The 27,479-nt window shown below is 46.3% G+C and overlaps 2 protein-coding genes across 5 annotated transcripts in view; one reads left to right on the forward strand and one right to left on the reverse strand.

Moving 5' to 3' along the window:
• The window catches only part of AGPAT2 (1-acylglycerol-3-phosphate O-acyltransferase 2), a 65,715-nt gene extending 53,756 nt beyond the window's left edge, over positions 1 to 11,959 (forward strand). Inside the window, exons 4-6 of the mRNA XM_058159751.1 lie at positions 3,618 to 3,713; positions 7,588 to 7,660; positions 8,808 to 11,959. Of these exons, the coding sequence (XP_058015734.1) occupies positions 3,618 to 3,713; positions 7,588 to 7,660; positions 8,808 to 8,974 (336 nt within the window). The 3' untranslated portion in view covers positions 8,975 to 11,959. The remainder of the gene's footprint in view (positions 1 to 3,617; positions 3,714 to 7,587; positions 7,661 to 8,807) is intronic.
• Positions 11,960 to 12,878: 919 nt separating this feature from the next.
• EGFL7 (EGF like domain multiple 7) overlaps positions 12,879 to 27,479 on the reverse strand; it is a 33,753-nt gene continuing 19,152 nt past the window's right edge. For 3 of the 4 annotated variants that reach the window (XM_058159749.1, XM_058159747.1, XM_058159750.1), the window contains 3 exons: positions 25,077 to 25,147; positions 21,309 to 21,474; positions 12,879 to 16,684 (listed from right to left, as the gene is read on the reverse strand). In XM_058159749.1, the coding sequence (XP_058015732.1) occupies positions 16,662 to 16,684; positions 21,309 to 21,474; positions 25,077 to 25,147 (260 nt within the window). In that variant the 3' untranslated portion in view covers positions 12,879 to 16,661. The remainder of the gene's footprint in view (positions 16,685 to 21,308; positions 21,475 to 25,076; positions 25,148 to 27,479) is intronic. The other variant, XM_058159748.1, reaches the window with a different exon arrangement.

Raw genomic sequence — 27,479 nt, forward strand, 5'->3', positions numbered from 1 at the left:
TTGAAATTGTAAAGAAGGTTAAGTATTTAGGGTGTTATATTACGTCATCAAATGTGAAATTGTATAAGAATAACTATGAGGTTTTATGGCAAAAAGTTCAGAAGGAGTTGATTGTTTGGAAAAAATTGCAATTATCTTTGCTGGGGAGAATTGCTGCTATTAAAATGAATGTTTTACCTAGATTTTTATTCCTCTTTCAGATGATACCAATAATTAAGAAAGATAAGAATCTTGAGGAATGGCAGAAGGGAATTAACAAATTTATATGGGAAGGTAAAAAAGCTAGGGTTAAAATGAAAATAATTCAAGATTCTCGGAAAGGGAGGTTTAAAATGCCTAATTTTAAATTATATTATGAAGCAGCTGCTCTCTGCAATAAGTGATTGGTTTAATTTAACAGAGGACAGAATTTTGAATATAGAAGGTTATGATTTGTTATATGGATGGCATGCATATTTAATTTATGACAAAAAGTGGATAAGGCCTTTAAAAATCATGTGCTAAGAAATGCCCTTCATGTTTGGAAAAATACTCTTATAAACTAAATTATAAGGTTCCTATATGGGCAAGTCCTAGACATACAATAGAAAATATAAATATAGAACAGAATCAGGAAATGATTACATATAAAGATCTTTTGTATACTGAAAGAGGTAATTTGCAATTAAAATCTCTGCACGTATTAAAAGAGGAAGGGAAAAATTATACTTGGTTTCAATATGAGCAACTACGTGCTAGATGGAAGGAAGATCAGAAAATTGGTATAGAGCAAAGGGAGGAAAATTTAATAAAGCAAATTAGAAATCAGACCCAGGAGCATATAAAGAGATTGTATAATGTGTTGCTTGAAATAGATTCGGAAAAGGATTTGGTAAAGGACTGTATGATAAAGTGGGCACAAAATTTTCAGGAGCCAATATTATTGGAAACGTGGGAAAAAATTTGGGTTAGAAATGTTAAATTCACGCAGGCACAGAATCTGAGGGAAAATTTTTATAAAATGTTTTATAGATGGCATCTAGATCCTAAAAATTATCGTATGTATCCAGAAATGCAAGCAAAATGTTGGAGATGTAATTGTGATGACGCTACATATTTTCACATTTGGTGGACTTGTAAGGACATAAAGGCCTTTTGGATAAAAATTTGGTGGATTTTACAAAATGTTCTGAAAAGAAGATAAAGTTCCTGCCGCAATTTTTCTTGTTGGGAATTATTACGGATTGTACAGTAATTGAGACTAAATTGATTTTAAATCTAATAACTGCAGCAAGATTACTAATAGGACAATATTGGAAGAAAAAGAAGTACCAACAATAGAAGAATGGATATTGAAAGTTGCCAATTTGGCTGAGATGGCTAAGATATCAGCCTTTTGAAAGACAATACGCAAGAAAGATACTTAAAGGAATGGAAAAATGGATTGACTATATTCAACGAGATATCAGACTAAGAGTTATCAGACTGTTTTGAATGATTATGATGTATTATTTTGATTGCTTTTGGGGAAGTTAGGAATTGATGATTGTAGGGGTATAATTAAGTTGGGACGAAAATTTTTAGCATATGTTTGTTTTATTTTAACTATACCTTGTGCTCGTTCCGGGAAGTCGGGGAGGGGTTGCGAAGGGAGGGGAGGAGGGGAAAGGGAAAAAATTTTGTAAAACTTTTTGAATTTAAAAAAAAAAAAAATTATTTCAGAGCTGTATTTCTCATACAGGACAACTTGAAGGCTTGCAGACACTTCAATTCTCAGAATTCCCCAGCCAGCATGCTAATCAAATCTCACGTTGCTCAGGTTTTTTTTCAAGATAAGCCAGGATCTACTAGAGCAGTGGTTCTCAACCTTTATAGTGCTGCGACCCCTTTAATACAATTCCCCACGATGTGGCGACCCCAACCATAAAATTATTTTCATTTTGAATTTATCACGCCTGAAGCCATATTGGCTAGCGATCTGAACTGCTTGCAATTGCCTTGAGGACGGAGGCATTAAAGCGGAGACTCCTCCCCTATTAAGTTTATCGCACCTGAAGCCAGATTAGGCTAGCGATTGGGAGTGATTGCAGCTGGCTTGAGAGCAAAGATTTCTCTCTTTTTTAATTGATCGCGCCTGAAGCCGAATTCGGCTAGTGATTTGAAGAGCCTGCAGCTGGCTTGTGGAGTCAACCATTGGAGTGCGATTCTTCGACTCGCAAGTATACTTCCCATATTTCCGATGGTCTTAGGCGACCCCTGGCAAATCGTCATTCGACCCCCAACGGGGTCCCGACCCACAGGTTGAGAACCACTGAACTAGAGGATGCCACCAGCTGTAGACCTGGAGGTGGCAAAATTAATTCTAAAGTTTAAACAGCCTCAAAAGGTATTTGAATTGACTGCCAAATCAAATCAAATCAAATCAAGATATTGCTGAAGGTTTTCAAAAATAGCGCGGACAACCGTTTGAATGGGATGGAATAAGGTCTTCTGCCTTGAGCAAGGCTAAGGCTGGGCTAGAAGATCACAGTCCATTTCAGCCCTAGGAGTCTATGAGTTTCATGTTAGCTGAAAATCAATCGAAATTTTGCAAAATTGTTTTTTTAAGTGTTTCATTTTAAAGTCCTGAGGCAGAACAGATTTACTTTTGTAAAAGATGCAACTTTCCATAAGTAAGAAACGTGCCTTTCAAACACTATATTTGAATATAGCATAAAAAACTACAGAACTATGAATTATAACTAGAAAACTATAGTTTATATAACTATAAACTATCTTTTGAAAGATTTGCCTTTCTTTTCTAGGTTGAACTGTGAGGTCCTCAGTGCTCCCTGAGTTTGGTGGGTTTTTTGCAGACATTTCAACAGCCAACTATTTAACATCATCAGTGGTAGAGAGTGTAGGGTTTGCTCTCCATTTATGTACTAGTGGCCTGCTTTGCTGTTAGATTTTCAACCAGTGCAACTGAGTTTCTAGTTTTCTGCAGTTTTTGCACCGGGAGGAACTTTCCCCCTTCAGAAAATGGAGCAGAAATCTTGGAATGGAGTGGAACTGACCACCTTAAATGGAGAAAGAAGACATTTTCTTTTGGGGGTATAACAGGTATAAGTATAAACATGGACATGAATACAGGAAATGAATACGAATAAATGGAGACAGTAGGACAGGGTTGGTAGGTACGCTGGTGCCCGCCCCCTTTACAGACCTCTTAGGAATGGGCTGAGGTCCACGGTAGACAGTTTAAAGTTGAAGCTATGGGAGTTTGAGGAAGTAACAACAGGTAGAACATTCCAGGTGTTGACCACTCTGTTGCTGAGATCGTATTTTCTGCAATCGAGTTTGGAGCGGTTTACCATGAGTTTGTAATTGACAAATAAAATGTTGTAGTAGACAATTTTGTGTACTAAACTTAGGTCAGACCGAAGGCGGCGTAGTTCCAGGTTGTCCAAGCCCAAAATTTCGAGCCTGGTGGCATAAGGGATTCTATTGTGAGTAGAGGAGTGGAAGACTCTTCTCGTGAAATACTTCTGGACCCGCTCAATTGTATTAATGTCCGATATACATTGTGGATTCCAGGCAGACGAGCTGTATTCGAGAATAAGTCTAGTACCAAAGTCTGTCTTTCCTTTTGCTTGCAGCTCAAGATCTGGATCTACCCAGAGGGAACAAGGAACATGAACGGGGACCTTCTGCCATTCAAGAAGGGCGCTTTCCATCTCGCAATTCAGACTCAGGTGAGGGATTTGCCTCCCATGGATTGAAATGAGATTGTTTATAACTATAGTTATTTATATCCTGCCTTTTTATTTTTTGTTCTGTCCCCCTCAACCACAACCCAAAAGACACGCGAGCTGACTGTATTTGCCAGCAATTTATCCCTGCTACAGATATCAGTTCTGGCAACGAACCTGCGATTGCCTGCCAAATCCTCCTATCTCTTCAGTGCAACTGTGGTCTGTTGCTGGAGCAACCCAGAGTTCCGAAGTAAACAGAAGTCCGAAAGCCAATTCCTTAGTCTTGCAATAAAGCAGCCGAAGTTTCCAAATGTCAGTTTTTGTCCGTCACGAAGCCCAATGGCAGCTCCACCCACTTTTATACCCTGTGGGGTGTGGCTCCGTGACTCAGCACTCCCCCTGGGCTGGACCCTCCCTTTCCTTTGCTGCACACGTTTCCCTCGGCGTTGCTGCCTTGCATCTAGCCAAGATTGATCCTCCTCAGCTGGCTCTTGGGGCGTTGCCAGGGAGGGAGAAGGAGGGGTCGGGGGAAAGAGGCCATGTCAGCTCCTCCTCCTCCACCTGGCTTGCCTCTGGAATCTGGAGCGGAGCCAGAGAGGAAGATCCTGCAGAGGGAAGCCCTGTCGGCTCTTCCCCCTCACTCTCCGAGTCACTCTCTGCCAGGAGACCAGGTTCAGGGCCCGCAGACACAACAATTTTTTATAAATAACTCAAGTTGGCAAACATTGCCTAGCGCAGGTAGTCCTCAACTTGGAACACTAAGTTCTAAGTTAGAACTTAACTTAGAACACCCTTGTTTAGTGACCTTTTGAAGTTACAACAGCAATGTAAAAAGGGACTTATGGCCATTTTTCATAGCTATGACCTTTCCGGCATCCCCATGGTCATGTGATCAAAATTCAAATACCTGGCAACTGACTCATATTTATGACCGTTGCTATGACCCAAGGTCACGTGATCACGAGACTTTTCCACAAGCAAAGTCAAGGGGAAGCAAGATTCGCTTCACAACCTACTAACTTAACAGCTGCAGTGATTCATTTACCATAAGAACTGTGGCAAGAAAGATAGTTAAATGGGGGAAAGCTCATTTAACAACCGTCTTGCTTAGCAACAAAGTTGGGTTCCATTGTGGTCGTATGTTGAGGACTCCTTCAAAGAACTGCTTTGGTCAGATCCATCCTCTCCAGTTCAGGGCACCACACTTCTAGAAAAAGTGGAAGCAAAATACAAACTCAAGAGATTAAAGGCAAAAAATTAAATACCACCACCAGCAGCAGCAAGAACTGGGGGCAGGGATGAGGTCGGAAGGTTCCAGAACTGATAAATGACAGGTGTAAAAAGGAGATTTGCAGATTAACAACCATGTGCAAACAATCTTTTGGGGGCCTGGAGCTTCAAAGCTCCTCTCTGTTATGATGTATGAGGCATGAATTCTGTGCAAGAGTGAGAGAGAAAGATTAATTTTGGTGAATTGTGGTGAAAAAAAATGTTGAGACTTTGGAAAAAGTGCAGAGAAGAGCAACTAAGATGATTAAAGGCCTGGAGGCTAAACCATGTGAAGAACGACTGCAGGATTTGGGTTTGGCTAATCTAGGGAAAAGAAAGACTGGGGGGACATGATAGCAGTATTCCAATATTTGCGGGGCTGCCACAGAGAGGAGGGGGTCAACTTATTCTCCAAAGCACTAGAGGGCAGGACAAGAAACAATGGGTGGAAACTCATCAAAGAGAGAAGCAACCTGGAATTAAGGAGAAACTTCCTAACAGTGAAGACAGTTAACCAGTGGAACAGAAGTGCCTCCAGAAGTTGTGAATGCTCCATCACTGGAAGTTTTTAAGAAGAGGCTGGACAGTCACTTGTCTCAAATGGTATAGGATCTCCTGCTTGAGCAGGGGGCTGGACTAGAAGACCCTAAACCTAACTCTTCCAGCTCTGTTCTGATTCTGATTCTGAGGAAGGAACTGACCACCCTAAATATCAATCAGAAGGAAGGCGTCCAAGGCAAAAACTGTTGTATTTGAGCCATCGGTGGAAAAATGACATAATGGGCACGGTGGATGGAAAGAAAGACGGCATAAGAGATAGATAAACAGCATTTAGTCCAGGGGTCTCCAAACTTAGCAACTTTGAGACTTGTGGATTTCAACTCCCAGAATTCCCCATAGCTGGCTGGGGAATTCTGGGAGTTAAAGTCCACAAGTCTCAAAGTTGCCAAATTTGGAGACCCCTGGTTTAGTCGTATACAGATGATCCTTGACCTACGAGCGTAAATTGAGTCTGGAATTACAGTGGTAAATCATGCTAGTCATTAAGTGAATCAGTTTTATGACTTTTTGTGTGTGTAAAGCAAATGTGGTAGCCAAATGAATTCATTGTCTGCCTTGGCTCCATTTTGCCAGTAACGCCAGTTTCCAGCTGTAAATCAGCTGGATTTGATTGCTGAGCCCCAAGTCCCAAGTGCAGTCACCTGACTGGTGTGGGGGGGGGCAGTTTTTGGAGCTTTGAGTCTGGGTCATAAGTAGTCCTGGAGAAGTGTCGTTATAGCCACTAAGTCATTGGATGTAAGTTGAGGACTTGTATGGTGGCCAGCCGAAAGTGATGCATTTTGGAGTCACATTTTCTACGCCAAGGCACTGAAGGCTGGTCATGGGTGGTTGTAACACCCCGGCTTGGCTCCGAGTTCTTTTTCACCGACCCTGAGAAAATGGCCCATCTCCGGCCTTCCCTGTCACCCTAGAGTAGTTGAACAACTCCCATAAGTCTCGGCTGTTGGGGATTATGGAGCATGTCTTGCAAGGCTGAGGAAGGCTTCTGCTTGTTATCTTAGGAACAATCCCTTGAGGTATCCTCAGGAACAGCCCGAGACAAGAAGCCCAAATCATCACTAGCAACACTACTTTTATTGTAAGGTCAAAGGTCTCAAAATTCAATTAATATACATCAATCAGGAGCTTCATCACTTGAGACTTTCAAGAAGAGACTGGACTGCCATTTGTCAGAAATGATGTAGGGTCTCCTACTTGAGCGGGGGGGGGGGGTTGGACTAGATGACCTATAAGGTCCCTTCCAACTCCGTTAATTATTTCCTCCCAGAACATAATTTTAGGACGTTGCAAAAAACAAAACAAAACACCCGATGATTGAATGAAGAGTTATTTTTAACTGCATCTCAATGACATCAGCTCATTCCTTTTTTTTTATACACACGCAGAGAGGTTCAAACTTTTCAATATTTGTAATGGTGAATTCAACATCATGTTGTGTTATGTAATGGTTACCTTTGCCTATTCTTGTGCAACCTTTTCGCTGAACACCTGACTCCAGTCACATTCCCTTTTGGTTGACTTCCTTCTACAGCTCTCCGAGTTCCTCTTCTGTGCAAAATTTCTCCTTTTTTTTAATAAAGCACCATAGTAAGAAAAGAAAAGAAACATTCAAGTTTCAGTCCTGATAGAATGAAGTTTTCAATTATTTCCTTTGATACGATGTAGTGTAAAAAAAGTGAAGAATATGTCATCCTGGGAGTCAAAAAACAGAGATCATTGCAAATTTAAGAATTTTTGTCCCAAAGTGCTTTTTTCAAGAGGCAACTGGACTTTCTGGTTTTGCTTTGAAGGTGTTTCGCTTCTCATCCAAGAAGCTTCTTCAGCTCTGACTGGATGGTGGGGAATGGAAGAATCTGACCATCCAGCCAGAGCTGAAGAAGCTTCTTGGATGAGAAGTGAAATGTCTTCAAAGAAAAACCAGAAAGTCCAGTTGCTTCTTGAAAAAAAAAGGACCTTTGGGACAACCGTGACGTGAATAACTGAGAATCTCCATAGACGTTCCAGATTTTTGCTAACTTTTTTTTTTATTATCTGCCCTTCGAAGGTTCCAATAATTCCTGTGGTCTATTCCTCCTTTTCTTCATTTTACAACCCAGAAAAGAAGATGTTTACCTCAGGTAGGATAACGCACAGCTTGGAGTGTTGTTCTGTTTCTCTTAACAGTCCTTGGAGATCCAAATTCTCTTGCATGGCTGAAAGGAATCCAGGTTTCTGGCTTTGTGAGCATGCTCAGTTTCACTCCCAATTCTCTGCCTACGGTGGGTTCAGAGCAACATTCCTTCCTTCTCACTTGCTTGATAGAGCTTTTCAAGAAACAAACCAGATTTCTCGACTAGCAAATAGTAACAGTAACTAGAGTTGGAAGGGACCTTGGAGGTCATCTAGACCAACCCAGTGGTGGGATTCAGCCAGTTCGCACCACTTCGGGAGAACCGGTTGTTAATTTACTTGAATCCCACCACTGGACCAACCCCCTGCTCATGCAGGAGTCCTGTACTAGGGATTCGAACCGCCAAACTGCTGACTTTTCTGATTGACAAGCTCAGTGTCTTAGCCACTGAGCCACCTAGTCAGGGTCAGAAAAAAACCTTGAGAGATTAGGGTTTCCCATGGTCCTGGTTTTACTGCCTTTTGGCCAATTCTGCACCCTCCCAAAATCTATTTCTCTGGAAGGCCTACCCCCAGTCAAAGCAATAAAGTGGGGCTCTATAACAGCTTCCAGGCAAGCAGCTGATACAATAGAGGGTCTGCAACTAAGTCACCACCACTGCTGCAGCCAACTCACCATGTACAACTTGTTGCAGAACAAGAGTTACCCTAATATTGAAGAAATAGTGGAATAGAATCATTAAAGGAAGGGGTGCCAAAGGAGGGACAAAATGAAATGTGAATGACAAAAATTAAAAGAATGCTTTAATTATTTTAAATAATTAAATTGAATTGTTGAATTGTCCTGCAGCGAGTTGTCCCATGGTGAGTTGTTCCATAGTGAGTTGATTGTGGTGAGTTGTCCCATTCCAAAGTGAGAACCCAAAAGAACAGTGGGGGAAATTAATTGGGAGAAACAGAAGGTCAAGAGGATGGGTTTGAGGGTTGGGCCATGTGTTTGGTGAGTGGAGGAGTTGCCTTGTGGGTCCCGCTTCCCAAATACTTGGAGAGCTGGCTTGGCCAACCAACGGAGCTTCCTACTCTTAAATGTGTGGGCTGGGGCGGTATGTCCTGGGTCCGTAGAGATGAATATGGCACTGTCTTTTCTGTCTCCAGGCAAAATCAAGGTGGAAATCTTTCCGCCCATCTCAACAAAGGGCATGACAACTGAGGATGTTGATGAGCTCGCCAAGCAGTGCTACACCACCATGAGGGAGACCTTCTTCACGTTGTCGGGAAAGAACAGAGAAGCCAATGGAGAGGCCTCCATCCTTGGGCAGTAGGGTCTCTTGCCAAAATGGCTGGGAGGCTCACCTGTGGGACAGATCCTTCAATTGCCCCAAACAGTGGCGATGGCCCCCTTGCTTGACGTGGTGGTGAAAACGTGTAGGTTGTTCCCAAAGAACTTGAGTGAGGGGAGAAAGACATTCAACCAGTGGATGTACTCAAATTTCTCAGGTGGAGGAATCTCCTCTCCCCACCTTCTTCTCCACAAACTGCTATTACCAAAGATTCCTGACCTTCTCTGTGTTCACAACCAGCAGCTTAAGCAAACCCAAGTGCCTTTTTTCTCTCCTGGTGACTCCAGGGATTGGGTCCATGGCTTCCTCCTTGCCCTCCGGAGTGATGGTTGTGAAGGCGCTTCTTCCCTTCATTGGGCACAGGGATAATTTGGGTGGGCAGGCCCAGAATCTGGTCCACTTGGCACTTTTTCCTAAAGGAAGCTGGGGGTCAGGCCCCAATATATATTTGATATAGTTTCGGGTTGAGATGGGGAATATTCCCGAACCAGTAATGATCCTTTTTCAGAAGAGGGGATGCTGGGTGTTTGCTGTCCTGATGGACTGCATCTATTACTGTTGGAGACAAGGTGTGCAAGTAGACTCCCACAGGTAAGCTGGGGAGACTGTGAAAGACCATGGCAGAGTTTGCCGTTATGGTAACCACACAAATCCCATCCTCTACCAAGGGCTCCTATTGACACTATAGTGCAGTGCTTCTCCATCTCACCAACTTTTTAGATGCAAGGACCTCAACTCCAAGAATTCTCCAGCCAGCTGTGCTAGGGAATGCTGGCTGGAAAATTCTGGGCATTGAAGTCCATACATCATAAAGTCCTTCCAACTTTAAATGTTGCCCAAGAATAAGGAAGCTTTCTTATTTATTTGGGACAAAGTTTCCCCCCTGTTCTTTTCTTTCAAGATAACTATAGCTCTGTTGCAAGAAGAGATATTTCAGTCACCAAAAGTTGTCTCACATGGTTTGGGTGCCAGAGTGCAAAGCAGATGTACTAACTTGGAAATTCTGAGATCTCATGATGGCAAAGAGAAGAGCTAACATGGGTGAATCCTTTTGCTAGAGAGGATTTCAAAACAGTTATGAACTTGTAAAGAGATCTGATTAAATTTACCTGCTGTAGTGTTTGGATTTTCCCATCAGCTCAGCAAAACATGGCTGTTTTCTTTTGATTTTTGTGAGAATGGAGGGCACAATGCTGCTAGCAACTCTTCCCTAACTCTGTTGCCCTCAGCAGAGTTGTGAGTCCAACTGTTGCATTGTGTTGGGGCAGAGATTCCCAGAAGTAAACTCTTAAAGAGAATCAAAAGTACTTTCAGACAGATGTCCTGTTCACTCGGAATTCTGATGGAGAACTTGCTATTTGTCCAACATTCCCGCCATGCTGGACTGCTGCCCTCTAAACTAGGGTTGCTCTCCCCAAGTCTTGACGCCAATCCCAGCCAATGAAGCCACTGCCTGTTGGCTGACAGTTTGCTCAAGGGTGGAGACTTTTGTCAGTTTCTGATCCAGTTGGGACCCTGAACCAAGTTGGGTGGACTTAGATGATCTTTAAGGTCCTTGTCAGCCCCGCCCTGCAAAAGCAAGTTGCGTTCCCTTGGTTTCACCCAATCCGCTGTGGCCCTGCACCCATCCCCATGGATCATTCTTCTACAGTCCCAGTCCCGACCCGCCAAAAAGGGTCGAGACTAGGCACAACTCAGCTTCCTTTATCTGGAGGCTCCAGAGCAGAGAGTCTCAACCTTACCCAACTTCAAGATGGGTGGACTTCAACTCCCAGAATTCCCCAGCCAGCTTCCTGGTTAGGGAATTCTGGGAGTTGAAGTCCACCCATCTTAAAGTCATTGAGGTTGAAAAAGACTGCCCCAGACTCTCTGGAGAATTCATTGGTGATCGGTCATCTTTTAATGGACAGAACAGCCAAATGCCTAGGACCGTGATGGTGAACCTATGGCATGCGTGCCACAGGTGGCACACATAGCCATATCAGTGGGCACGTGAGCTCAGCTCCAGTGCACATGCTGGCCAGCTGATTTTCGGGCCTTCTGGGCCCACCAGAAGTAGGTAAACAGGCTGTTTCCTGCCTCCAGAGAGCCTGGTGGTGGTGAGGAAGACCCATTTTTCTCTCTTATCTGTCTCCAGAGCCTCTATAGGAGTCTCTGGAGGCTGGGGACAGCAAAAAACGTCACTTCCTGTCCAACCTGAAGTTGGTAAACGGGCCATTTCTGGCCTCCGGAAGGCCTCCAGGGAAATGGGGAAGGCCATTTTCCACCCTCCCAGACTCAGAGAGGGGCTCTTGAGACAGGTGAGAGAGAAAAACGGGCCTACCGGACCATCCGTGTCAGGGGGGGAAGAGTCACATGTGCATGCACGGGGGTGGGGCGCATAGAATTATGGGTGTGGGCATGCACACCCGTGATTCCCCCCCCCCCGCCCCCCTCCTCCTGGCACGCAATGGCAAAAAGATTAGCCATCACTGGCCTAGGACTTTTCTGCTCCATCCCGGTATCTGGGATGCTTTCTTGCTGTCTCCCCCACTCCAATTTTGCAACAAAGCCCATCTCCCACTTAGCAGGGAGATGAAGCTACCCCTGAAGCAGTTCAGCATCTGGAAGACCCATAAGCACAACTCCAGCATTCAGAGGGTCTGTTGAATCCACCATCCTTTTAAGCCAGTTCCAGATTTATTTACAGGGTTTGGGGACATGGTTGTCTACGGGTGGGACATACACAACTGGAAAGGAGGCCCTCAACCTTAGGCAACGTCCTCACCACCAGTCGGACTTCAGGGGATGGAGACAAGAAAGAGTATCTGGCTGCTGGGAGTTGTAGTTCCGACAGCTGAAGAATAGTTTTCCCACCCCTTCAAAAGCATACCAAAAACATGTGCCAAAGTGCCTTATTGCAAAACCGTGGATTGCTTTTTGGTATTGTCAAATGTACTATTTTTATAAAGAATTTTATTTAAAGAAGCAACGCTGGAGTGGTTGATTCCTTTCAAAACATTTGCTTTGAGGAATTGGAGGGGAAGGGAGGCAGAGGCTCCAAATGACTGCGTTAATTTACCTTGTTACATTCGTCTTTGTCTGGGTTAGAATGCAGCATTGCAAGCTGTAAAGCGGCATATAAATCTAAGTGCTATTGCTACTGTATCTACCTCAATGTCTGTCTATCATCCATCCATCCATCTGCTGTGGTAGCGTAGTACTTAGAATGCAGGCTAACTCTGGTGACTGCCTGCAGTTCAATTCTCACCGGCTCAAGGTCAACTCAGCCTTCCATCCTTCCCAGGTGGGTAAAATGAGGATGCAGATTGTTGGGGGCAAGAGGCTGACTCTGCAAACCATTTAGAGAGGGCTGTAAAGCTCTATGAAGTGGTATGTAAGTCTAAATGCTATTGCTATAATAGCACTTAGGTGGCAAATGCACACAATGCACCTTCATCCTATTTCTTCTACAACAAGCCTGTGAGGTGGGTTGGGCTGAGAGAAAGGGACTGGTCCATAGGGGACCAACTTTTGTGCCTAAGATGGGACTAGAACTCACAAACTCCTGGTTTCTAAGCCCAGCCCCTTCACCATTCACCAAACTGGCTCGGTGCTGTTTTTGCTCACCAGGATGGTGTCTGAATGGCCTCCATGGAAAATCCAGCAGCGTCTGGAATGATGCCACCCAAAGCTTTATCCTTGGCTTTGCCAAGACCTTCAGAGCAAAGGAAACCACCACCACCCACTTCCAAGTTCACTTAAAAGGCATCACCAAGAGGCAGTTCAGTGACACTTTTGCCCCCAGCAAGGCCTGTTTAGCACCTCGCCAGTTTTTGAGACTGAAAAATTCACTCCAAGGCCTTCCTGCGCTGGCATTTCGGGGGCAGTTCAATGAATGAGACCATTTTAAGTTTTCCACATTTTAATGAGATTAAAAGTCCCACTTTGTTAGGTGTTTTAGCCAAGAACAGATTTGTTGGAAAGCAGAGGACAGGAACACCCCAGCCCGTCAGCGCTATTTCTATGATAACAATTCAAACTTTTGCAGACTTAGCAAAACCCCAAACATTCTTTTATTCTAGTTGTTTCCTTCCTTATCAGCTGTTCAGCCTCGTTCCCACCATTCCTAATTGCTTCCTTTTGCTTCCATCCAACCTCGGTCACAATCATGTTTTGACTGAGAAATGAGAAACAGGGAGGTCAACTGTTGGGAAGATCTATTAATTTCCTTAAAGAGGTTACATGCAGGTTACAATAGCTTTTCCGCATACAAAGTGGCTCTAGCTCAGGGGCATCAAACTCGATTTCATTGAGGGTTGCGTCAAGGTGGAGGCCCCAGAGTGCTGCAGGAAGCTGGGGAGGCTGAAAATGAGCCAGAGGGGGCTGCCTACCACCCCACTGTGGCCCGTTTTGGCCAGCAGAGCCACCGCAGGCCAGTCCTTTGATATTTGCAGGCCAGATTTAAGCATCCCACGGGACGGATCCGTCCTGCGGGCCTTGAGTTTGACACCCCTGTTCAAGCTCATTCACAAATCCCAGCCACCATTGCCCCATTGGGCTCTTCGATGCACAATATTGCAATGACGCTCATGACGTCAGCTCGGTATGTGCTGGGAAGCACCGTGGAGGTCAGCACATGGCTGGAAACATGCATGCTCCAAACAAGAAAAAAGAAAAGCAAAAACAACTCCACTGTTGTAAAAAGAAAGAGAAAGGACTCAGGATTGTCCCCTTTGCTTTCTTTGCTGCCTCGGGTATCTCGGCAAAGGCCAAGGCAATTTGATGCACTAAGAGCCCAAGTTCCTGCTTTAGCTGCTGGTACCTGGTCCCTGTGATGCAGCGGTGGACTCCTGACACAAAAGTACCTGGCTAGGCTGTCTAACTGTGAGAACAGCTCTGCAGCAGTGAAGTAGGGCCTCTGGTGGCTCAGACTGCTAAGACAGTCTGCTATTAACAGCAGCTGCTTGCAATTACTGCAGGTTCAAGTCCCACCAGGCCCAAGGTTGACTCAGCCTTCCATCCGTTATAAGGCAGGTAAAATGAGGACCCAGATTGTTGGGGGCAATAAGTTGACTTTGTATATAATATACAAATGGATGAAGACTATTGCTTAACACAATGTAAGCCGCCCTGAGTCTTCGGAAAAGGGCGGGATATAAATGCAAAAAAAAAAAAAAAAGTACCATGAGGGGAATGGGAGAACTTGCCACAGGCCATTTGCTGTGGCCAATTCGCCATGGCCAACACATTGTAGACAGTTTCAATATTTGAGGGGAAAATTCAACAGGGATTGGATTAATGCCACAAAGAAAAGATTTTGAAAATGCATGAGGTGGAACATAGTCAGAGTCTGGGTCCCTTTAAGACTGTTGAGGAAGATTACCTGTATTAGCTATTTTAGAAGGGGACGTTGCTGCTAGTGAGTTCTGACTGCTTTACTAGAATCAGGACTATGTTTATAAAGGACACGGGAGAAAAAGTATAAATCCCCACCAAGCTGACAGGAAACGTCAACACTTTGGAAGAGAGCGTCAAGATTTAGCAGAATCTCGACAGGCCCTATCCAATAAAATGTAATTCAGCAGCGAGAGAAATCAGGTTCTGTACCTAGGTAGGAAAAACCAAATGCACAGGTCTAGAATAAGCGGTTCCTGGCTCAACAGCAGTAACAGTGAGAGGGAGTTAGGAGTCTTAGTAGACCACCCCTTAAACAGGAGCCAGGAGTCTGCTGCAATAGCCAGAAAAGCCAACACAGACCTCGGCTGCATTCAACAGAGGGACAAGATTTAAGATCACAGAAAGTGAGAGTACCACTTTACACTGAATTAGTAGGGCCACGCTTGGAATACTGCATCCAGTTCTGGTCACCACGACACAAAAAAAGAATCTGAGACTCTAGAACCTGATGGTGAACGTATGGCACACATGCCAGAGGTGGCACACAGAGCCTTCTCTGTGGACATGTGCGCCTGTCGCCAGCTGCCCTTCTGGTTTCTGAAAAACGGCCTGAAAAAGGGTGAAAAGCAGCCCAAAAAAATGGCCCAGAAAACAGCTGGAAAAATGGCCTGAAAAAGGCCCAAAAAACAGCCCAAAAACAGGTATGCGCGCACCAGCCAGCTGGTCTTTGGGTTTCCGGCACTCTGGCGCATGCACGTGTTCCAGTTTGGGCACTCGGTGCTGAAAACTGCCTTAGAAAGAGTGCAGTGAAGAACAACAAAGACAATTCGGGTTCTGGAGTCTAAATCACAAGATGGACAGTTGAGGGAGCTAGGTGTGTCTAAGCCTATTGAAGAGAAGGCTTAAAGGTGACATGATTGCTGTCTTCCAGCACTTGAGGGGCTGTCCCAGAGAAGGGTGGGGGTTGATTTCAGAGGGGTTTCACATAATTTTACCACCGGTTCGCCACACACCAAAAATGTGTGGGTGCACGCACCGTCCACAAACGCGTGCGTACCTTCTGCATATGCGTACAGCCTTCCACGCATGTGCTTTGATCGCACACGTGGCTTGCACACATGCACATGGCTTAGAAAACGTGTCTACATAGGATGGTATAGTGCCCGGGGCGGGTGGGCAGGCCCACCCACCTGCAGGTCACCACTACTGATTCGCTCGAACCAGTCTGAACCGGCTGAATGCCACCACTGGTTGATTTATTCTCTAAGGCAGGGATCCCCAATCCCAGATCCAAGGACCAGCACCGATCCATGGCATGCCAGAAACTGGCCCACGCAAACCAGCGAAGCCCCCATCCGTGGGATGCAGGCAGCACACAAAACCACAATCTTCTGGTCCGTGGAAAAACTTCTCTCCACAGAACCAGCCCCTGGTGCCCAAAAGCTTGGGGACTACTGCTCTAAAGGCACCAGAGGGCAGGATAAGAAGAACTGGGTGGAAGCTTGTTTAGAGATCCAACCTAGAAAGGAGAATCTTCCTGACAGTGAGAACAATTAACCAGTGGAACAGCTTGCCACAAGAAGTTGTGGGTGCTTCATCACTGAAGGTTTTCAAGAAGAGACTGGACAGCCATTTGTCTGGAATGCTATAAAGACTCCTGCTTGACCAGGAGATTGGACCAGAAGACCTCCAAGGTTCCCCTCCAGCCCTATAATTCTGTTCTATTTCTTTCTTAAAAAGGGAGGACATGGGAAACACAGTGGGAGTTTTTTTTACAATTGGAAAATGAAGCAAGGACACTTTGGGGGGGGTGCATTTACACGGGGCTCTGGTTTAGCGCCACCCTCCTCACCCGCCTTGCCAAAATATTTTGGGTGACAGCCTGGAAAAGAGCAGCTTCTGAGCTTTGCCAAAGGGGCCCCTTTGCCAAACTGCTGCTCTTGTACCTCATGATGGGGAGGAGGTGAGACCTGCCCACCTCACCCGAATCTGTCCACTCAGCAAGTAAGATGCTTCCTGTTTCAAGGACTGTTTTGCTAAGAAGGCTGCCTGTTTCCCTCCCTCCCTCCCTCCCTCCCTCCCACAACCTCTGGCCAGCAGGGTTTGGAGAAGTGACCCATCCTGGGGGGGGGGCTTGCTGAGAACGTGATATTTCCAGCCTTTTAATCCTCTCCACTGCCATTGCTTGGCTTGGTTGCTGGAACAGAGCTCAGTTGCTACTCAACGGAGAGACACACCAAAAAAACAGTGGGATGTGGGGAGCACCAAGGACCTCCATCCTTCTTCAGCCTCAGAGCCGGTTCTTGCAGGAACCTACAGGGGCAAAATCACAAAGTCAACCTTGGTGGGGAGGAGGAGAACTTGCTCACGCTTTCCAAGGGGAAGGGTCCGTGAAGGTGAAGGGAGGGAAAGAACATGGGAGAGGGAGAGGGAACTTCAGAGGAATGAAAGCATCTGTCCGCTATTTCAAACAAACTCAGAGCAAAACAGGAGCTCTGGCTCCCCATCACCCATCCAAAACTTTGCTTTGTGGGATCCTCAGTGCTCTCTGAGCTTGTTTTCTTACAGATGTTTCATAACCCAACTAGATAATATCATCAGTGTTACAAGGAGATGGGGTTTGCTCTTTGCTTGGATACTAGTGGCTTCCTTGACAGTATTGGTGGAGTTGATTCCTTGATTGCTGTTGGATTGTTTGTCTGAGTTGGTAGTTCCTCCAATGGGTCTTGTTTATTGCTTCAAGTTTCAAGTAAACATATCCAGGAATTATCAAGTCAGTCCAAGAATCAAACAGTAAATAACAGCCAAATTAAGAAACTACCCAGAAGAAAACAATACCCCACCGACAGGCCAAGCCACTGTATATAAACAGAGAGCAAACCTCACTCCCTTCTAGCACTGATGATGTTCCCTAGTTGGGTCACGAAACGCCTGCAAAAAAACAACCAAGCTCAGAGAGCACCAAAAACCCCTCATTGCAACCCTGAGCTACAAATACTCTCTTCCATTAAAATTGGAGGGGGGGTTATTATTATTATTTATTATTTATTATTTATTTGATTTTTATACCGCCCTTCTCCCGAAGGACTCAGGGCGGTGTACAGGCAAAATAAAACAGGTAATACAATGTACAATTTAAAATACGATTAAGAAACTTATTTTATAGTTAGCCTAAGAAGTTAAAATATATAATAGACTAAAACCCCATTTAAAATTATTAATAAAAAATTTAAAATTGATAAAATTCAAGCCAGCCCTGCGCGAATGAACAGATGTGTCTTCAGTTCGCGACGAAAGGTCCGAAGGTCAGGAATTTGGCGTAAGCCCGGGGGAAGCTCGTTCCAGAGTGTGGGAGCCCCCACAGAGAAGGACCTTACCCTGGGGGCCGCCAGCCGACATTGTTTGGTGGACGGCACCCTGAGAAGTCCCTCTCTGTGAGAGCGTACGGGTCGGTGGGAGGCATGTGGTAACAGCAGGCGGTCCCGTAAGTACCCAGGCCCTAAGCCATGGACCTTAAAGTGCACTCGAAAGGCCACAGGTAGCCAGTGCAGCCTGCGCAGGAGCGATGTTACATGGGAGCTACGCCTAGCTCCCTCAATCACCCGCGCAGCTGCATTCTGGACTAACTGAAGCCTCCGAGTGCACCTCAAGGGGAGCCCCATGTAGAGAGCATTACAATAATCCAAGCGAGAGGCAACGAGCGCATGAGTGACTGTGCACAAGGCATCCCGATCAAGGAAGGGGCGCAACTGCCGAACCAGGCGAACCTGGTGGAAGGCCCTCCTGGAGACGGCCGTCAAATGATCTTCAAACGACAGCCGTTCATCCAGGAGGACACCTAAGTTGCGCACCCTATCCTTTGGGGCCAGTAACTGCCTCCAACAGTCAGCTGCGGCTGCAGCTGACTGAATCGATGCCGGCATCCACAGCCACTCCGTCTTGGAGGATTAAGCTTGAGCCTGTTTCTCCCCATCCAGACCCGTCCGGCTTCCAAACACCGGGACAGCACTTCAACAGCTTCATTGGGGTGGCCCGGGGTGGAAAAGTACAGCTGGGTGTCATCAGCGTACTGCTGGTATCTCACCCCGAAGCCACTGATGATCTCACCCAACGGCTTCATGTAGATGTTGAACAGAAGGGGCGAGAGAATCGACCCCTGCGGCACCCCACAAGTGAGGCACCTCGCGGTCGACCTCTGCCCCCCTGTCAACACCGTCTGCGGCCGGTCGGAGAGATAGGAGGAGAACCACCGGTACACGGTGCCTCCCACTCCCAATCCCCCCAACCGGCGCAGCAAGATACCATGGTCGATGGTATCAAAAGCCGCTGAGAGGTCTAATAGGACCAGGGCAGAGGAATAACCCCTATCCCTGGCCCTCCAGAGATCATCCACCAATGCGACCAAAGCTGTCTCCGTGCTGTATCCGGGTCGGAAGCCGGACTGGAACGGGTCTAGATAGACAGCTTCATCCAGGTATTGGGGTAGCTGTCGCGCCACGGCACTCTCTACAACCTTCGCAACAAAGCGAAGGTTGGAGACTGGACGATAATTGCCCAAAATAGCTGGGTCCAGGGAGGGCTTCTTGAGGAGGGGTCTCACCACCGCCTCTTTCAAGGCGGCAGGGAAAACCCCTTCCAACAAAGAAGTGTTGATAATCCTCTGGAGCCAGCCTCGTGTCACCTCCTGAGTGGCCAGTACCAGCCAGGAAGGACACGGGTCCAGTAAACATGTTGTGGCGTGAAGCCTCCCCAACAACCTGTCCACGTCCTCGGGAGCCACAGGGTCAAACTCATCCCAAATAGATTCGACAAGACGTGCCTCCTTTCCCTTGCTTGGATCATCCCAATTTCGGTCCAGACCGTCCCGGAGCTGAGCGATTTTATCGTATAGATAACCACTAAACTCCTCGGCTCATCCCTGCAAAGGGTCATCCCGCACCTCCTGATGAAGGAGGGAGCGGGCCACCCGAAACAGGGCGGCTGGGCGGTTATCTGCCGATGCAATGAGGGTGGAGGCGTAAGAACACCTCGCCTCCCTCATTGCCACTAGGTAGGTCCTAGAATAGGACCTAATTAGTGTCCGATCAGCTTCGGAGCGACTGGACCTCCAGGTGCTCTCTAGGCATCTTCTCCAGCGTTTCATCTCCCTCAGCCCCTCGGAGAACCAAGGGGCCGGACGAGATCTGCGCCGGGTCAGAGGCCACAAAGGCACGAAACGGTCCAAGGCCCCAGCCGCGGCCTGTTCCCAGGCCGCGACTAGTTCCTCAGTCGTGCCATGGGCCAGATCCTCAGGAAATGGCCCAAGCTCTGTCAGGAACCTCTCGGGGTCCATCAGGCGCCTGGGACGGAACCAACGTGTAGGTTCCGCCTCCCTGCGATGGTGAGTGGCGGTTCGGAAGTCTAGGCGAAGGAGAAAATGATTGGACCATGACATTGGTTCTGTTACTAAATCATCTAATTCCAGATCATTTAACCACTGTCCAGAGATATAAATCAGATCCAGCGTGCCTCCCCCCATGTGCGTAGGGCCATCATTTACTCGAATCAAGTCCAAGGCCGTCATGGAAGCCTGGAACTCCCGAGCTGCCGTCGATAACAAGCCAGCTGATGGCAGGTTGAAATCCCCCATAACTATAAGTCTGGGGGTCTCAACCGCCACAGCAGCAAGTACTTCCAACAGCTCAGGCAGGGCTGTGGTCACGCAGCAAGGAGCCAGGTACGTGATCAACAAGCCCAACTGATTCCTATGGCCCCACCGCACATAGAGGGATTCACAGCCGGCAATCTGAGGAACAGTGGCCTCCCTCGGCACCAGATGTTCCTTAATAACAACCGCCACCCCCCCACCCCTACCTTGGGCCCTCGGCTGATGAAATGCTCGGAAACCTGGAGGGCACATCTCAACAAGGGGAACCCCCCCCTCTAGGCCCAACCAGGTCTCCGTAATGCCCATAAGGTCCACGGACTCCCCCTGAATAAGATCGCAAATCAGGGGAGCTTTATTAGCCACGGACCGGGCATTACATAACATCAGCCGAAGGTCCAAGCTCTGAGGATCATGGCCGCCCGAGGAACGGGTAGGGAATGGGGGGCCGGAGCACGTGATCGCTTTCAAACATCGAACACGTGCTCCCAACTCTCGATACGACCCCCCCCCTCCGCCATATCTGCCTCTCCCACTTACCGTACAGATCATACCACCCTCTAATCCTGGAACAGAGCCCTCCCCCCCTGCCTTCAGACCAGATGGAATAATGTCACGAACCAGCACAGGAGCTGGATCCCTCCCCGACGGGTTTTCATCCCCACCCGTCAAATCCCTCCCCCCCCTTAAAAAACCTTTATTTAAAAAACTATTTAAAAAACCCCACAGATTCTTCTTGCCGCATACCACCTCTCTGGGTCCCAAGACCCTTCATTAAGGTAGGCCCTCGATAAAGCAGAGGGCCACTCCTGCGAGGCGGGGGAACCTCGCAGCCGTAAGAGGTCAAGCGCCGAGTAACTCATAAAAATCAGATCACAGCAGAAAAAGGGTATCCCAGGCCGGCAAAATCTCTACAGATGTAATAAAACCAACCCCACTGTCCGTATAAGATGTGTTCAAACTGGGGTCGAACTGTCCGAAGTCCGCTGATGAAATTAGCAGACCGGTACACCGCTGCCCCCTTAAAGCTATTTAGGGCACACCTTCTGCCTGCAAATTGAGGGAAGGAATCCCTGGTGCTGATATGGAGCTAATGGTATCCCTAAATGTGTGGAAACGGAATGGAAAGCTCTTGAGGCGCCACAGAAGAGCCTGTAGGGCTCTGCAGACCAGCCACCAGTGTCTCAATTCCTCCTGCACTTTGCACCAAGTGATGGATCTGGGACAGGCCCAGATGGAAAGTGGGAACCGGCAGGAGGGAGGGAGGGAGGGAGATCCATTGGTGCCACCTACAGGTTTCCAGGCGCTCCTCCAGGAAAGAGATCTGCTCGCTGAGCGAATCTATTCGGTCCAGTTGCTGGATCACGTGGACCAACAGGCTGATGGGTTCTGCCGCAGGGCCCTCTCCGGCACCAGGCAGGTCCAGCTTGAGGAACGGTGCCAAAACAAGCTGGAACTTCTGTTGAGAAAGGGAGAAGCATCTTAAATACAAAAAATCCTTAAAGTGGATAGAGAAAGAAAACCAGTGACTTTTCTTTCGGGTTTAATGGGACAAGACTTGGGGGGGGAGGGGAAATTCAGAACTCTGATGTTGTATATGTTGACGGCAGCAAGACTACTCTATGCACAGAATTGGAAGGCCACCTCAATCGTCGCAATGGATGAATGGCTGCAAAAACTGATGGCGTTAGCAGAGATGGCTAAATCGACTGATTGGATTAAAGGGGAAAAAAATACAAATATTTTTATTTCTACTTGGAAACCACTTCTGGACTTTGTGCTTGAGGCGGAAAAAAACAAAATTTTGATTTTGGGATTTATTGATTAGAGAGATTTGTTGTGCTAGAAATGGCTAGTTTCCCTAATATTTGCTTTTGTATTCTTTTTGTATGTCATCTTATAAATTAATAAAACTATGTAAACATGAGAAAGGGAGAAGCATGACTTCCAGGAGGTCTCCTGGCAGTTTTTTTTAATGTATTAGATTTTTTTATCCTGCCTTTATTACTTTATAGCTAACTCAAGGTGTTGAATATAATAATTCCTTCCTTCCTTCCTTCCTTCCTTCCTTCCTTCCTTCCTTCCTTCCTTCCTTCCTTCCTTCCTCCTATTTTCCTCATAACAATGACCCTGCAAGGTGGGTTGGGCTGAGATAGAGAGAGCAACTGGCCCAAGGTCAACCTGCCAGCTTTCATGCCTAAGGCAGGATTAGAACTCACCATCTCTAGGTTTCTAGCCAGGTGCCTTAAGCACTGGACCAAACTGACTTGCTGTGGCTTTGGAGCACTTGTGCCACCCCAGGAGCACCAGTGGCTGCTTGGGCAGAAAGCAGCAATGAAAAGTTGCCAGGCTAAGAACATTCAACCCACCTTGTAGGAACAGGATTCTGATGCCCGACAGAGAGGCTGGGTTCAGCCTTCAGGGCAGAGATGAGTAAAGCCAGGCAGGGAAGAAGGGCAGCCCTTCCCCTGGCCTTGCTTTCCCCACTCAAGCTTCTTGGGCCTGCTGGGCTGCCCATCCTCCCATAACCTTGAGGACAATGAGCCTCAAAGCCCTCCTGAATGGCTGAGACACCCAGAGTCCTTCCACCTTCCTGGTTTGTGTTCAGGGTGAGCCTAGCTCCTCTGGTTTGCAAACCATGGCTTATGCCCTGCTTCAGGATCCCAGCTAAAGATCTGCATTCACAAAGCATCGACCAAGGTCCAAGGAGCATCCTGCAAGAGGCATGGCAGGATCAGAAAGCAGGTGGCACGGAATGTCCTGATGGTCTCCTGTAGAATGTCAGCACCCACCCCTCTCCGAGAAGAATGAAATATTTTGAGAAATATTTTAAAAACACAGGATAAAATATTTCCCCTAAAAGGGAAGTAAAAACCTTAAGGGAGAAAGCAACTCAGAGCCTCAGCTCCCTCCCCCCCATCCCTCCCCCCCCCCCCGACCCCTGCAAGCAGATACTGAGCTGTGGCAGCTTTAAAAATGCAGATTTGGTAATCCATTACTCCCTGCAGCGAAGTCTGGCTCTGAACAAAGGTAGGATTAGCCTTCAGCCACAATAGGAATTGCTCAACAAACCCTTTCATTACATCAGCCAAACTTCAACCAAACTTAAGCTCAGACCAATGGGAGTCTGACAACAGCCAATAGAATACATGTTCTTGCACAGGAACAGGAAGCTCAAGTGCAAAGTGCAAAGACCAAGAAAAGGTATAAATACCCCCCCCACACACACACATACTCAACTCCATGTGGTCAGCTGCACCAGGACCATGTTCTTGGTGGTTCTGTTTCATCATTAAACCATCTTTCCAATCAGTCTCCATGGTTCCAATGTCTTTCTCCTGGCTTGGAGCTGAACCAGATAGATATTTCTTCCAATACTCCTTTCCGAGGACTAACTGAGCTGACCCTCCTTGGCTCTTTCTAAGTCAGTCCTGATCAGCTGCCACCCACTGCAGCACAGAGGGAAAGCCTTTTTCATAATCCCCTAGTCCATATTTCCCAAAGGCAAGCCACTTCCAAGAAAAGAGAGCCATGTGTTAAATCATGAGCTGAGCATGAATGAGACTTTCCCTTGTGCAGCAATAGGTGGCAGTATAGAGCTGCCTCATTTAGAAAGAGCCAAGGAGAGCCAGTTGAATTAGTCCTGGGAAGGGAGACCACCAGGATATCCCAAGAGAATCAGCCATAAATTGTTTCAATTCCTACCCTCAAAACGACGCTATAGAGCACTGCACACCAGAACAACTAGACACAAGAACAGTTTTTTCCCGAACGCTATCACTCTGCTAAACAAATAATTCCCTCAACACTGTCAAACTAGTGACTAAGTCTGCACTACTACTAATCTTCTCATTGTTCCCATCACCCATCTCCTTCCACTTATGACTTTATGACTTTAATCTTGTTGCTGGTATCCTTAAGATTGATATTGACTGTTTCCCTATGACTATCATTAAGTGTTATACCTTATGATTCTTGACGAATGTATCTTTTCTTTTATGTACACTGAGAGCATATGCACCAAGACAAATTCCTTGTGTGTCTAATCACACTTGGCCAATAAAAAATTCTATTCTAAAAATAATTTACTAAGACTGTATTACTATTATTCTTCTCTTCCTTCCTATTACCTATCTCCTCCCACTTATGACTATAATCTTGTTGCTTGTAATCTTTATGATTTATATTGTTTTACTTGGTTTCCTAGTATGATCTGATTGCTTACTTAGTATCCTATGACTCTGTTGTATCTTATGATTCTTGATGAATGTATTTTTTTATGTACACTGAGAGCATATGCACCGAAAACAAATTCTTTGTGTGTCCAATCACAGTTGGCCAATAAAGAATTCTATTCTATTCTATTCTATTCTATTCTATTCTATTCTATTCTATTCTATTCTATTCTATTCTATTCCATTCCATTCCACTCCATTCCACTCCACTCTACTCTTATTCTACTCTACTCCACTCCACTCCACTCCACTCCACTCCACTCCACTCCACTCCACTCCACTCCACTCCACTCTACTCTACTCTACTCTACTCTACAAGAATCAACCACATATAACAGCAGGACAAGAATTAATGGGTAGAAACTAATCAAGGAGAGAAGCAATTTAGAGCTGAGAAATTTCCTGATAGTTAGCACAAATTAACCAGTGGAACAACTTGCCTCCAGAAGTTGTGAATGCTCCAACACTGGATGTTTTAAAAAAAATGTTGGATAACCATTTGTCTGAAGTGGTGTAGGGTTTCCTGCCTAAGCAGGGAGTTGGACTAGAAGACCTCCAAGGTCCCTTCCCACTCTGTTATTCTATTCTATTCTATATGCACCATTGTCAATCAAACTCCAAAGCTGTTTTCGTGAAGACTCCCCCAGTGAAGCTCAACTAAGGACTTTCTTTTCTAAGTCAAGCCCATCACATTAATTACTGAGTGAATTTTCCTCCCTGATCTCTGCCTGACCCTATGGATTTCTATTGCTTAGTTACAGTAAATGCCACTGTTCAGACAACCAGCACCTCCATTCCTAACCGCAGTTACTAGAAGGAGACTCACTTCTTCCAAAGCTGCCAACCTGCTTCTCAGCTCTCTCACTTCGTCTGGAACGGGAAGGCTGTCACTTCCTGCTGCACAAGTTCACAACGAAACAAAACAAAAACATTGGTAAGAACCTGGTTAAGAACAGACATCGCAGCGATTCCAAGAAGGTTGTGTTTGTTGCTATTTTAGGATATAATAAGAGGCTCCCGAAAGTCTGTCCAAGTTTCTCTCGGCCCCTTCACACACTAAAAGAATCAGAATGGGGCCCTCTCAAGTTTCTTTCTTGAACGTCCTTCTCTCTGTCCATGTTCCACCCGCCCTCCCCTCCAGGTCTCTCTTCTTACTTCCTCAAAGCTGGGTCTGCATTCCTTCACAACGACCGAGGCAAATTGTTCCCGGTTATAGCCAAGAAACAACCTGATGGATCTAAGCAGCCATCAGGAATCTTGCTCAACTGAAGTATAGGTAGTCCTCGACTTACAACAGTTAAACAGTGATTGTTCAACGTTACAATGCCGCTGAAAATAGTGACATAGGACCATTTTTCACACTTATGACCACTGCAGCATCTCCATGGTCAGGCAATCAAAATTCAGATCTTTGGAACGTCATGATGGTCCCAATTTCCTGCGGTCACATGATCCGCTTTTGCGACCTTGTGACCAGCAAAGCCAATGGGGAAACTGTGTTTTCACTTAATTCACTTAATAACCACGGTACCAACTTAACAGCTGCAAGTGATTCAGTTAACAGCTGTGGCAAGGAAGGTTGTAAAATGGGACAAAACTCACGTAACAAATGTTTCCCTCAGCAATATAAATTTTGGGATTGATTGTGGTCGTAAACTCGAAGACTACCTGTATATGTATGTGTTTGTGTGTGTGTGTGTGTGTGTGTGTGTGTGTGTGTGTCTAAGATTATTAAAATCATTTTCTGATTCCAATCTCTGGGATCCTTGGTGCTCTCTGAGCTTGGCTGGTGGTTTGCAGACATTTCCTTCTCCAACTAGGTAACCTCACCTGTGCTAGGTGAAAGTGGGGTTTTCTCCCTGTTGATTTTAATTGTTTCAGTGCCCAAAGACTGTGGAGGTGTTAACAATCAAACAGGCATCCGTGGAGAAATGAGTAGATGTTTTATTCGCTGGGACCCCAGTCTATCTGGCACCTTCCTTATCCAGGCAGGATTGCAAATACCACACAGAGTCCGTCTGGTGTGGAGCTGAGTTGTTGGCCTGGAAGCAGGAAATCTGGGTTCAAGACCACCCTCAACCGCAGAAGCCCACCTGGTGACTTAAACCACTTGCTGGTTCTCTACCCGGCCTACCTTGCAAGCTTATTTTTGGACGGAGCACTATATCTCGTGCTCCTGGAGGAGAAGTGATAAAAACCAACCAAACACATCCCAGACATTCAAAATCCTCCTCTTGGTCTGCCCAAGAGAGTGCAGAAAATCAGCCATTAGCTCTTCCCTTTCTATGGATTGAACGCTGGCGGCGACACATTGCTCCACTCTTCCTCTTCGACGTAAAGGCTGCCCCTCCGCGCATTATTACTCACGGTACGAGTTTGAAGTGGCACAGCGCGTACCAAAAGTAATAATGAGCCGCAGTCAGCCTGGGCTGGTGATCTCCTCTTCCTGTTTGGGGGTGCGACGTAGAGAAGGAAGGCAGCAGATGGACCCTCCGAAGCCCCTGAGAAAGGCTGAGAAGCCTCCTGTAGCCTTGAGGTGCTACAGGAAGGTATGTACAGAATTAAAAGTGATGTTTGGGAGCTCCAGGTCAGTCATGTTGGGTCAGGATTAGGGACCAGGTAATCTTGAGCACGCTGCACACATTAAACTAGTCTAACTGTGAAAATCTGAGTTCTCCCACACGAAGCGTCTGAGAACATGCTTCCACACAGCACCCTGGGGGGTGAAGCCTCTACAGTTGTGTTTCTAAACCTCTGCCACTTTAAGATGGATGGACTTCAATTCCCAGAATTCTGGGAGTTGAAGTCCACTCATTGTAAAATGGCAGAGTTGAGAAACACTGCTAGTGTTTTCATCCAGGCTAGAATTGATGGATTCAAATTGAATCAAGTTGTCCACTAGCCCAGGTACTGGATTCATTTATCATACTGGGGAGACCCTGGAAAAAAAATAGCTATGGTTGTGCCTTCCGCTGGGCATTTAAGCAACAAGAAATTCTGTCCTACCTGGGAGGGCAGTGAGACCTTCTAAACCAAGGAACCTACCCACCCACTGATGCACCTACCACCATTCTTGCATAATAAACTCAAGGTGTCGTCAAAGCAGATTCTTCTTCTGGGTCAAGATGATTAGGGGACTGAAAGCTAAAACATATGATGAATGGTATGGAAGTATTTGGTATGATTAGTCTAGTGAAGAGAAGGACCAGGGGAGACATTGTTCCAATAT

Source organism: Ahaetulla prasina, chromosome 16 (assembly GCF_028640845.1).
Source record: "Ahaetulla prasina isolate Xishuangbanna chromosome 16, ASM2864084v1, whole genome shotgun sequence".
Taxonomy (NCBI): domain Eukaryota; kingdom Metazoa; phylum Chordata; class Lepidosauria; order Squamata; family Colubridae; genus Ahaetulla; species Ahaetulla prasina.